The 13614-nt window shown below is 36.5% G+C and overlaps 1 protein-coding gene across 1 annotated transcript in view; it reads right to left on the reverse strand.

Annotated features, from left to right (window-relative positions):
* KATNA1 (katanin catalytic subunit A1) overlaps positions 1-13614 on the reverse strand; it is a 38366-nt gene that overhangs the window by 13478 nt on the left and 11274 nt on the right. Inside the window, exon 4 of the mRNA XM_057739913.1 lies at positions 10103-10283. Coding sequence (XP_057595896.1) covers positions 10103-10283 — 181 coding nt within the window. The remainder of the gene's footprint in view (positions 1-10102; positions 10284-13614) is intronic.

Here is a 13614-nt window from a genome sequence, read left to right on the forward strand (position 1 = left end):
GAAAATCAAACGAAAGCTGGAGTAGCAATACTCATAGCAGATAAAATAGACTTTAAAATAAAAAATGTTACAAGAGACAAGAAAGGATATTACATAAAGATCAAGGGATTAATCCAAGAAGAGGAGATAATTATAAATATATATGAACCCAATATAGGAGCACCTCAATACGTAAGGCAAATGCTAACTATGAAAAAGGAAATGCAAGGCAGAAATAGAGACACAGGTGTAGAGAACAAACACACGGACACCAAAAAGCGGGGAGGGTTTGGGAGGAATGAATTGGGAGACTGGGATACCAAATTGTACACTCTAAAATATATGCTGTTTATTGTCTGTTAACTGTATCTCAATCAAAGTTCTTAAAAAAAATTTATAAAAAAAAAAAAGATCAGAGCAGAAATAAATGAAATAGAAACAAAGAAAACAATAGCAGAAATCAATAAAACTAAAAGCTGGTTCTCTGAGAAGATAAATAAAATTGATAAACCTCTAGCAAGACTCATCAAGAAAAAGAGGGAGAGGACTCAAATCAATAAAATTAGAAAGGAAACAGGAGAACTTACAACAGACACTGCAGAAATAAAAAGTACCATTAAGAGACTACTACAAGCAACAATATGCCAATAAAATGGACAACCTGGATGAAATGGACAGATTCTTAGAAAGGTATAACCTTCCAAGACTGAATCAGGAAGAAACAGAAAATATGAACAGATCAATCACAAGTAATGAAATTGAAACTGTGATTAAAAATCTCCCAACAAAAGTCCAGGACCAGATGGATTCACAGGTGAATTTTATCAAACATTTAGAGAAGAGCTAACACCCATCCTTCTCAAACTCTTCCAAAACACTGCAGAGGAAGGAACACTCCCAAACTCATTTTATGAAGCCACCATCACCCTGATACCAAAACCAAAGATACTACAAAAAAAGAAAACTACAGACCAGTATCACTGATGAATTTAGATGCAAAAACCCTCAACAAAATACTAGCCAACAGAATCCAACAACACATTCAAAGGATCATACACCATGATCAAGTGGGGTTTATCCCTGGAATGCAAGGATTCTTCAATATACATAAATCAATCAATGTGATACAGCACATTAACAAATTGAAGGATAACAATCACATGACCATCTCAAGAGATGCAGAAAAAGCTTCTGACAAAATTCAACACCCATTTATGATAAAAACTCTCCAGAAGATGGGCATAGAGGGAACCTAACTCAACATAATAAAGGCCATATATGACAAACCTACAGCAAACATCATTCTCAATGGTGAAAAACTGGAAGCATTACCTCTACGAGCAGGAACAAGACAAGGATGTCCACTCTCACCACTACTATTCAACATAGTTTTGGAAGTCCTTGCCACAGCAATCAGAGAAGAAAAAGAAATAAAAGGAATCCAAATTGGAAAAGAAGTAAACTGTCACTGTTCGCAGATGACATGAAACTATACACAGAAAATCCTAAAGATGCCACCAGAAAACTACTTGAGCTAATCAAGGAATTTAGTGAAGTGGCAGGACACAAAATTCACACACAGAAATCTCTTGCATTTCTATACACTAACAATGAAAGATCAGAAAGAGAAATTAAGGAAACAATCCCATTCACCATTGCAACAAAAAGAATAAAATACCTAGGAATAAACCTAACCAAGGAGGTAAAAGACCTGTACTCAGAAAACTATAAGACACTAATGAAAGAAATCAAAAGACGACACAAACAGAGGGACATACCATGTTCTTGGATTAGAAGAATCAACATTGTGAAAATGACTATCCTACCCGAAGCAAATTACAGACTCAATGCAATCCGTATCAAATTACCAATGGCATTTTTCACAGAACTAGAACAAGAAATTTTACAATTTGTATGGAAACGCCAAAGACCTTGAATAGCCAAAGCAATCTTGAGAAGGAAAGACAGAGTTGGTGGAATCAGGCTTCCTGACTTCAGGCTATACTACAAGGCTACAGTGATCAAGACAGTATGGTACTGGCACAAACACAGAAATATAGATCAATGGAACAGGATAGAAAGCCCAGAGATAAACTATGGTCCACTAATCTAGGACAAAGGAGGCAAGGATATACAATGGAGAAAAGGCAGTCTCTTCAATAAGTGGTGCTGGGAAAACTGGACAGCTACATGGAAAAGAATGAAATTAGAACACTCCCTAACACCATACACAAAAATAAACTCAAAATGGATTAAAGACCTAAATGTAAGGCCAGACACTATAAAACTCCTAGAGGAAAACATAGGAAGAACACTCTTCGACGTAAATAACAGCAGGATCTTTTTTGATCCACCCCCTAGAATAATGGAAATAAAAACAAAATAAATAAGTGGGACCTACGGAAACTTCAAAGCTTCTGCACAGCAAAGGAAACTAGAAGCAAGACAAAAAGACAGCCCTCAGAATGGGAGAAAATATTTGCAAACGAATCAACAGACAAAGGATTAATCTCCAAAAATATAAACAGCTCATCCAGCTCAATATCAAAAAAGCAAACAACCCAAGCCAAAAAAGGGCAGAAGACCTAAATAGGCATCTCTCCAAAGAAGACATACAGATGGCCAAGAGGCACATGAAAAGCTGCTCAACATCACTCATTATTAGAGAAATGCAAACCAAAACTACCATGAGGTATCACCTCACACCGGTGAGAAAGGGCATCATCAGAAAATCTACAAACAGTAAATGCTGGAGAGGGTGTGGAGAAAAGGGAACGCTCTTGCACTGCTGGTGGGAATGTAAACTGATACAGCCATTATGAAGAACAGTATGGAGGTTCCTTGAGAAACTAAAAGTAGAACTACCATATGACCCAGCAATCCCACTACTGGGCATATACCCAGAGAACACCATAATTCAAAAAGACACACGCACTCCAATGTTCATTGCAGCACTATTTACAATAGCCAGGACATGGAAGCAACCTAAATGTCCATGAACAGATGAATGGATAAAGAAGATGTGGTACATATATACAATGGACTATTACTCAGCTGTAAAAAGCAATGAAACTGGGACATTTTTAGAGACATGGATGGACCTAGAGACTGTCATACAGAGTGAAATGAGTCAGAAAGAGAAAAACAAATATCGTATATTAACACATATATGTGGACTACAGAAAAATGGTACAAATCAACCGGTTTGCAAGGCGGAAAGAGAGACACAGATGTAGAGAACAAACATATGGACACCAAGTGGGGAAAGTGGGGAGGGTTGGGGGGGATGAATTGGGAGACTGGGATACCAAATCGTACACTCTAAATATACGCAGTTTACTGTAAAAAATAACAAATAAAAAATTAAAAAAAAAAAAAAAAAAAAAAAAAAAAAGGAATCCACCTGCCAATGCAGGGGACATGGGTTCGATCCCTAGTCCAGGAAGATCCCACATGCCATGGAGCAACTAAGCCTGTGCACCAGAACTACTGAGCCTGAACTCTAGAGCCCATGTGCCACAACTACTGAAGCCTGCGTGTCTAGAGCCTGTGCTCAGCAACAAGAGAAGCCACTGCACTGAGAAGCCCAGGCACCGCAACGAAGAGTAGCCCCTGCTAGCTGCAACTAGAGAAAGCCTGCACAGCCAAGAAATAAATAAGTAAATAAATTTATTAAAAAAAAAAAAACTGGAAAGACTTTTTTAAAAATTAGAAGATTAATGCCCAGGCTTCACACTCTAGAGCCCATGAGCCACAACTACTGAAGCCTGTGTGCCATAACTACTGAAGCCTGTGTGCCTAGAGCCTGTGCTCTGCAACAAGAGAAGCCACTGCAATGAGGAGCCCACGTATGACAATAAACAGTAGCCCCCGCTTGCTGTAACTAGAGAAAGCCCATGTGCAGCACTGAAGACCCAACACAGCCAATAAATAAATAAATAAATAAATAAATAAATAAATAAATTTATTTAAAAAAAAAAGAAAAAGATGAATGCCCAGGCTTTAACTGTGAGAGATTCTGACTTAATTGGACTGGGTTGGAACCTCAGCATTGTTTTTTCATTTGTTTTTAAAGTAACCTAGACAATTCTAATGTGCAGCCAGGGTTCAGAACCACTACCATAATGTTATCCACTTAATAACTGAAATGAATCATCGGAATTTTGTTAAATTAGTTGTCCTCTTTCCAAGTCGAGCCTCTGCCAAGAAGTTTTAATGATAGCATATTCTTCCAGAATGTTTTTTTAATTGTCTTCCTTCCCCAGGATACTCTCAGCTGTGTTTGGATCTCCTGATCGCTAAGTGATTCTCCACGTTCGCAGTGCTCACTAACCTCTCCTATCCTTCCAGACACATGAGAGGATTCAATTTCTCAGCTCCCTTGATGTTAAATGCAGCCATATGAGTTGCTTTGTCCCGTGAAATCTGAACAAAAATCATCCATGTGTGTTCTGGGCAGAGCATTTAAGAGCTGATGTATGGCGTTCCAAGCCCTCTTCATTTCGTGCTGAGATGGTGTTGAGATGGTGGTGTCTCCCCCACCCTGAGCCTCAGAGAGACAGATGAGCAGAGCTCTCCTGCCAACATGTATGCAACATGCAGCAGGGTCAAAAAATAAACGTTTGATGTGATGTACAACACAGTAGTCAACACTGCTGTATGGTATACCTGAAAGTTGCTAAGAGAGTAGATCTTGAAAGTTCTCACCACAAGCAGATAAAAAATTCAGCTATTCCTGCTTGTACAGACTTTGAAGTGACCCAGTTTCCTCTAAGGATGAGAGACTGGCTCAAGAATACCCTCATGCAGCTTTATGAACCTAATTCTGAACACGCTGGATATTTAAATGAGAAGCAGAGAAATAAAGTAAGTTATCCACAAAAAACAAAAACAAAAACAAAAACCAATAGCACTTATAATCACTTAGAAAAATGAAATACTCAGGTTTAATATCTAACAAAAGATATGCAAGTCCTGTATGCTGAAAACTACACAATGCTGATGAAAGAAATCACAGATTTAAAGGAGATAATGTGTTCATGGGTTGGAAGACAATGTAACAAAGATGTCAATTTTCCCCAAACTGACATATAGGTTTAACGTAATTCCTATCAAAATATCAGCAAGATTCTTTGTAGGTGTAGAAAAGCTGATTCTAAAATTCACATGAAAAAAAAAGGGAACTAGAACAGTTAAAATAATTCTGAAAAGGAAGGATACAATGGGATGAATTAGTCTACGCAATTTCAAGCTTACTATATAAAACAGTATATAACTGTAGTAACCAAGACTGTGCGGAGTACTGGTTGAGAGACAGATACATATATCAATGAAACCTAACAGAGAATCCATAAACAGACTCACAGAAATATGCCCAAATAATTTCTGAGAAAGGTATAAAAAATTTATTGCAGTACACTTTATTTACAATGTTGTATTAATTTCTGCTGTATAGTACAGTGACTCAGTTAAACATACATATGTACATTCTTTTTCATATTCTTTTCCATAATAATTTATCACAGGATATTGAATATAGTTCCCTTTGCTATAATAAATCCTTTTTTGACAAATGGTGCTGGGGCAGTTGAACATGTATCGACACAAAATGAACCCTAAGTCTCACACATCACACAAAAATCAACTCAAAATAGATTATGGATTTAAATGTAAAACATAAACTGATAAAACTTTAAAGAAAAAAATTAAAAATTTGGGGGATCTAGGGTTAGACAAAGAGTTAAGAACTTGACACCAAAAGTATAATTTATAAAAGGAAATACTGGACTTTACCAAAATTAAAATCCTCTGCCTGTGATAAATTCTGCTAAAACAATGAAAAGACAAGCTACACACTTAAAGAAAATATCTGCAAAACACATATCTGACAAAGGATTAGTCTCTAGAATGTATAATGAACTCTCAAAACCCAACAGTAAAAAATATTCATTTGCATAATGGTTAATAGACTTGGAAAGAGACATTTCACTGAAGATACTTGCTTCTGTGCTCTTATTTCCTTTTCTTTAGTCCTTTGTACAGCTACTATTTAGGAGAATAGACCAACTCAACATAGAAAGATTATTAGGATGCACTGATAATTGAAAAGAGCAGGTTACTTTATGATTTCAGTTACGGTAAAAAAAAAAAAAAAATCACGCAATAGAAAAGGATTACAAACATATACCATGAGATTAACAGAACTCTGAGTGGGTAAAAATGTGAGTGTGAGTTTTTTTTTTACTTGCTCTACTTTCTGATTTTCTGAAGTGAATATGTAAAAAAAGATTTTAAATAGGAAAAAAAATTATTCATTTTTTCTGACTACTATCATCTCCTTTTATGAATTTCATTACTTTTAGTCACTAGCTACAACCAATTTAGCATCTAATTGTTCTATAATTGTTTGAAATATATTATTCTGATCTCCTCAAATGAAAGTTTCTCAACATTGAGCATATATTTTCAACAAAGATACACTGGCTGATTTGGGAAGAAAATCTATTCTATACACTTGTTCTTTGTCAAGTCCTGAGGATTTTAGCACATAAGTAATGTGTACACTCAGCAAAGACACAGATAAGATCTCTTCATGTAGCTGATTTTATGTTTATTATATTTTGTCCTCTTGCCCTATTCTTGAAACAGCAGAGGATCAAAGGGTGATAGAAACACTATACATTTTAAATTGAAAGCTAAAATACTTTCATTGGTAAATAAGAATTTTTTTTAATTGAGTCTCCTTTTGGGGAATTTCTCTTTATCCTACTTTTAACCTAATAATTCTACTTCTGCATTTAGATAAATTAAAGAGCATGTTTGAATATAGTCATCAACCTCTAAGATATTTCATTAAAATTAAAAAAAAAATGCAATGGTGAAACTGTAAGTCAACAGCATATATAACAAAAATCTCAGCTACCTGGAATGTTTGGGAAATAATAGCTAACATTTATTGAGCACATACTAGGTACAAAAAAATGTCATCTCATTTATCCTACGAAAAGTCTATGAGACAGGCGTTGAAGTAATTTTATACATGAGGAGATAAAATTTAGAAAGACCAAGTAGCTTATGGTAATACATCCAGAATCAGCAGGGCTGGTGCTTAAATACAGGTCTAACTTGATTCCAAAGCCCATACTCTTAATCACCATGTTATATTTTTTAAAAGCTTTATATTTTCCTGTTTTAATAAGCAAATCATATTAAGTCAATTTAGTTTATCTTGGACAACAGATTCGCTGATTACAGTAACCTCAGGTTCTACACATCATTTCTCAGGGTATAAAAGTATAGGTATAAAATGAAAAAAATATAGGACATTGAGCTCTACAAACCACAGATTATTATAAGGCTTACAACCCAAACCCTAGATGACAGGTCAAGGCAACCCTGGTACTGATAACACTGCATAAGGCCAGATGCATTAGCCACCTTCCTCATACCTTTCCTTGTTTCAGGAAGTACAACAGAACTGCTGTTGCTGAAAGTACAGAAATATGGGACTACAGAACTATGGTGAGAGGGACTCAAGGGCAGTGACTATCCAGATGTACAAGGGCAAGTAACCTCCAGAAATAGGGAGGAGGGAAATAAAGGTGATGACACAAAATCAAGAGCTAAATGCATATCTGTATCTATACCAACAAGGAAGGTTCTGTTTAAAGGTGTGGCTTGGCTGGTTACTGGATGAGGTTCTCAAGCAGAATGACAAAGTCAGATTGCAAATTTAGGAAACAGAACTTGAAGCAAGGGCTGATATGATGTTTTGAAAAGGGCTGGATGGGCAGCACTGGGGGCTTTACATTAGCTATAACCCAGTTTTTACTTTGCCCAGGTGGTGTGGATGGGTCTTTTTGGTACAATAAGCCAAACAAGTGAACCTGCACTTTACCATTTCAGAGACTAGGTATGTGCCTGGGGCAAGGGAGTGGGGAGGTAGAAGTAAAGAGCAGTGAGTTCTTAGATTTCCATATGCTTCTTACTGCAAGAGAGCGTTAAGTCCTCAAATAATACTAACTGGCACTGAAAGCTTGGTTTATAAATCTCATTCCTCACTGAAAGCAACCAGTGTTTCCTGGAGAAATGGAGTAAATACAAGAGCCTAGGACATCCTATTTTGCCAGAAAATCAGGAAATGCTCAGAGAATGGTGAGTACATGTTAAAAAGACTTAACATCCAGCTTCAAGGGTCTCCCACTCCTCAAATCTTGGACAATTTAAACATCAAAAAGATAGTAACAGATTTTAATTCACTGAATAAAATAAGACTCCACAAGTGTATACTGATAAAATTAAAGGGGAAGAGATAGAGCTTTTTCTTATAGTTCAGTGTCAATTAATTAATGTGTCAATTAATTAATGTATTAGAGATAAACAGCATTAGAAAATGATTTTTCATTTCTCAGAGGAATAACTGATTCGGGCAAGAATCACTGGATGCTAAAGCAAGCAAGTGAAATTTTGATGAGAAATAGGATATTTATATAATCTCAAAGTATCTCCCCACAAATTACTATAAAGGGAAAAAGAATAACTATAGTGGAGAGACTTGAGAGACACCACCCTAACCAAGTGATCCAATTTATCACAAGTAACAGAACAAACATCCTGTGCCTCCTTATATGACACACTGAAAAGAACAAAACACTTCAGTGGTATTCCTGCCCAAAATGCACAATCTTAAATCTAATCATGAGGAAATACCAGGCAAACCCAAACTGAGGAACATTCTACAAAATAACTCTTAAAAAAGTCAGGCCATGGTGAGAATGTAAATTGATACAGCCACTATGGAGAACAGTATGGAGGTTCCTTGAGAAACTAAAAATAGAGTTCCTATATGACCTAGCAATCCCACTACTGGGCATATACCGAGAGAACACCATTATTCAAGAAGACACATGCACCCCAATGTTCACTGCAGCACTACTTACAATAGCCAGGACATGGAAGCAACCTAAATGCCCATCAACAGATGAATGGATAAAGAAGATGTGGTACATATATACAACGGAATATTACTCAGCTGTAAAAAGGATGAAATTGGGACAGCTGTAGAGACATGGATGGACCTAGAGACTGTCATACAGAGTGAAATGAGTCAGAAAGAGAAAAACAAATATCGTATATTAACACATATATGCGGAATATAGAAAAATTGTACAAATCAACCGGTTTGCAAGGCAGAAACAGAGACACAGATGTAGAGAACAAACATATGGACACCAAGTGGGAAATGTGGGGCGGGGCGGAATGAATTGGGAGATTGGGACTGCCATATATACATTACTAATAAGAAAAAAAAAATCACATTGTACACTTAAAAAAAAAGATCATGTGAATAATTCTAATTCAGTTACAATAGTAAAATTTTTCTTAACTTTTATTTTATATTTCTACTTTCTCTTTGAGAAATTTGGTTCTTAATAATACTATTATTTTACATGGAAAAAAAATTTTTTTAATTAAATTAAAAAAAAAAAATCAGGCCAAAAAAGATAAAGGCAGAGGAAATGTTCACATTAAAAGCGACTAAAGAAACATGACAACCAAATGCCATGTGTGCTTCTATACTGGGTGCTGGCATGGGGGGAAGCTATAAATGGCATTATTCAGATAACTGGCAAAATTTTATAAAGGCCTGTGGATTAGTTAACAGTACTGTATCAATGTAAAATTTATGATTTTTAATCACTGCATCGTGTTTATGTGAAAGAACATCCTAGTATTTAGGAAGCTAAAATACTTAAGGGTAAAAGGGTATGACTTCTACAGCTTACTCTCAATGCTTCAGGGAAAATAAAGTATATACAGAGAGTAAATGATAAAGCAAAAGGGACATAATATGAATAACTGATAAAACTGGGTAAAGAATATATGGAAGTTCTTTATACCATTCTTGCAACTTGTCTGAAACTTTATCAACACAGAAAGTTACAAAAAACAATCAAAATTATTTGTTGAATAGTGAGCAGGGAAAATCCTAGCCTAGGTGGAATGTGACTATGGTTTTATTATAGTAGCAGATTTAATTACTAAAAATTATTAAAATCTGTACAGTATTCATTTTTAAGGTTAATAAGTAACTTTTTCATTTATGAAAATCAGTAACATTTACCTTTTCCTCTCTTCCTTTATTTTGTTCTTTCTTTTCCCGACAACGAACAGCTTTCCCTCTGTCATTGTGAAGATTGTGTGCAGATGGACGGTGAACTCTGACAGTTGTACTTGGACGGTTACCCTGTGGTTTAGGGTCACTGTACTGAGAAGACTGGCGTTTTCTAGGTCCTGGTGAGGGTCTAATCAAAGACAAGATCACGAAAATCATAGTCAACTCTTAGAGTTGGTCCAAATATAGATGAACATACATAGTGTGTAAGTTAGCCTATGAATTAAAGAAGCAAAGACAATAACTGAACACAAGACAGAACTGAATAAACTTGAGGTCACTGAAATCTAAGGTCTAGCACTTAAACTAGACATAGTTGTCTGTGGTGCAGTATGGTTATATGGTAGAAATAATAGAAGTCAAGTGACCATCACCTCTCTTTGAAAGGAAATAGCTGTTGTGTATCAAGGATAAATGAAAAATTAGTCTGATTCTTATACACTGAAAAGGGAGTTTGATCAAAAGAGCGAGATCATAGCACAGGTGCAGAATTCACATTTATGCACTGATAATATGCGCAATTTGGTACCATTTTATTTAGAATGCATCATAGTCCTCACGTTTTAATTAATAAAAGTTAATCATTTTCCCATTTAAAACACATCTAATATAAGCACTGGCTATGGACAGTTACAATAACTCATGGATGGTGCTTTACCTTTAAGTAGATCATTTCATCTTTATTTCTGTGGCAGGATTTAGACCTCCCAAATATTTATCAGGTTCCTACTATGCTTCGAGACTTGTTTGGGACCAATAAAATGAGCAATAAAAAAGGTAGGGGAGTCCTATCCTCAAATACTTCAAGTATAGTTGAGAAAGAAGATATGTAAGATTAGGCAAGTGTACTAGAAAGTGTGAAAGAGATCTAGTGCTGAGACCATGGGAATGGTCTCTTGAAGACAGAAAGTAAATTGACCTGGAAACACAGGAGTTGACCTAAACAAGATGGTACAATTACAGACAAGAAAATCAGTGAAGAAGAGCAAAGAAAGCAAAGTAAGCTTAATCTATGTAAAGATTATAAAGACACTAACTGTAAAGACAATGGTAAACATTAAAAGATGATACTGAGCAGATAAGGTCGTTCAGTAAGTAGATCTAAGTACCACCAGTTCAAGAGGCTTGGGTTTTAGCTGACTGCCACTGAAAAGGTTTTAGAAAGACGTGTAATAATGAATAAGATATACTGATGATGGAAACACAGAAAGCAGGGAGACGTTATCAAGGCATGAGATAAGGGCCTAGCTCAAGGAGTAACGATAAAAATCTAAGTAACACTATGGAAAAAGATGCTCCTATATGTGAAATGTTGACAATGAGAATTTGGGAGGATGATAAAGCCCAACCAATAGATATGTGAAAGGAATGATGGGGGTCCAATTTTGGACTTAGAAACTTAGGTAGCCAAGTAGGAATACTGCTTTAAAACATATATTTATATTTCCTCTTAAGAAAAATAATATGAAATAGACACTGAAATATAAAAAGAATCAGAAAAAGTCACCTGTAACCCCATGAATCCAGAGTTAACCATTTAACATATTAGTTTGTTTTCTTATGGTTGCTTTTCATTTAAATGAACTGGAACCATTATACACACAAATGCTCATAGTTTCTCTATTCATCATACCATGAAGCATTTCTGGTATCCCTTCCTCTATCTTCACCTCATAAATGACTTTTAATGGCTAGATGCCAGTCAGTCACATAAAATGTGTCACACTTTATCCACTTTTTTTTTGGGGGTGGGGGGGGGGGCCTGTGCCACTGTCTTGCAGGATCTTGGTTCCCAGAGCAGGGATCGAACCTGTGCCCCCTGTAGCGGAAGCGCAGAGTCCTAACCACTGGACTGCCAGGGAATTCCCTTTATCCACTTCTTACTGCTTTTCATTCATTCGAAAAATAATTTACTGAACTATTACTACTGACAGGCACTACTCTGCAATGAAGATAAACAAAAAATTTTTTTTAAATATTTACTTATTTATTTATTTAGGCTGTGCTGGGTCTTAGTTGTAGCATGCAGGATCTTCCTTGCGGCATGCAGACTCTTAGTTGTGGCATGTGGACTTCTTAGTTGCAGCATGCACACGGGATCTAGTTCCTCAACCAGGGATCAAACCTGGGCCCCCGCATTGGGAGCACGGAGTCTTATCCACTGGGCCTCCAGGGAAATCCCAAGATAAAAATTTAAAAAAAAATAACTTTAATAAAAGCCTTTACTCTCACAGGCTTACATACAAGTCTGTGTGTGGGCAGAAGGGTCTCAATGAAGAAATAAACAGTACCTCAGATGATGCTAAGTGTTATCTAAGAAAATAAAGAAGAGTAGGGACTAAGCAGGGAGATCACAGATGGTCTTTCTGAGGTGACATTTAAGTAGAGACCTGAAAGAAATGAGAGAACAAGCCATCAAACATCGGAGCTGAAGGAAAGGCAAGTGCAGAGAACTGAAGCATTTGTGTTTGACTTGTGCAAGAAGGCTGAGGGAGAGGACTGTAAGAACTCAGGTCACAGTCAAATATTGTATGCTAACTCACATATACGGAATCTAAAAATGGTACTGATGAACTCAGTGACAAGAACAAGGAAGCAGATACAGAGAATGGACTGGAGAACTCGAGGTATGGGAGGGGGCGGGGGGTGAAGGGGAAACTGAGAAGAAGCGAGAGAGTAGCACAGACATATATATACTACCAACTGTAAAATAGTCAGTGGGAAGTTGTTGTATAACAAAGGGAGTCCAACTCGAGGATGGAGGATGCCTTAGAGGACTGGGGCAGGGAGGGTGGGGGGGACTCGAGGGGGGGGGCGTCAAGGAAGGGAGGGAATATGGGGATATGTGTATAAAAACAGTTGATTGAACCTGGTGTACCCCCCCCAAAAAAAAAAAAAAAAAAAAAAAAAAAGAACTCAGGTCACAGAGGTAGCGGGGAAGCAGATCTCAAAGGGTGGCACTGAGGGACATGCTGAAAACTCTGGGCTTTAGTCAGTGAGATGAGAAGATGTTTGAGGGACATCAGCTGATTTTTAAAAGACATTTTAAAAGAATTATACCTAACACCTTTAAACTATTTCTAATCTTTCCTCTAAAAGGCTTCAATGAACCTCCTTGTACAAACATTTTTGTGCACAGCACTAAAAGAGTATGCTGGATCAGCTGAATCTGTTCTTTAAATGGGATTAAAATTTAGGCGATGTTAAGGTTAAAATCACCACCAGAGTTGAAGCATAAGTACAAATTAAGACTAACAGAAAATAAAGAGTTTCGAGGGATATTCAGTTGAGGAAGCAAGTAAAACAAATTACAGGAAGAAATTGAAAGATGCAGTAAATAAAGTCAAAGAGGAGAACTCTGTAGTTAACAGTAATCCAAGGCATTTAAAATCACAGAAAAAAATATTGAAGAAAGCCAGAAGCAATAAGGAGGGACACTAGTACTAGGGCTCATCATCACA

This window comes from Hippopotamus amphibius, chromosome 6 (assembly GCF_030028045.1).
Source record: "Hippopotamus amphibius kiboko isolate mHipAmp2 chromosome 6, mHipAmp2.hap2, whole genome shotgun sequence".
NCBI lineage: Eukaryota > Metazoa > Chordata > Mammalia > Artiodactyla > Hippopotamidae > Hippopotamus > Hippopotamus amphibius.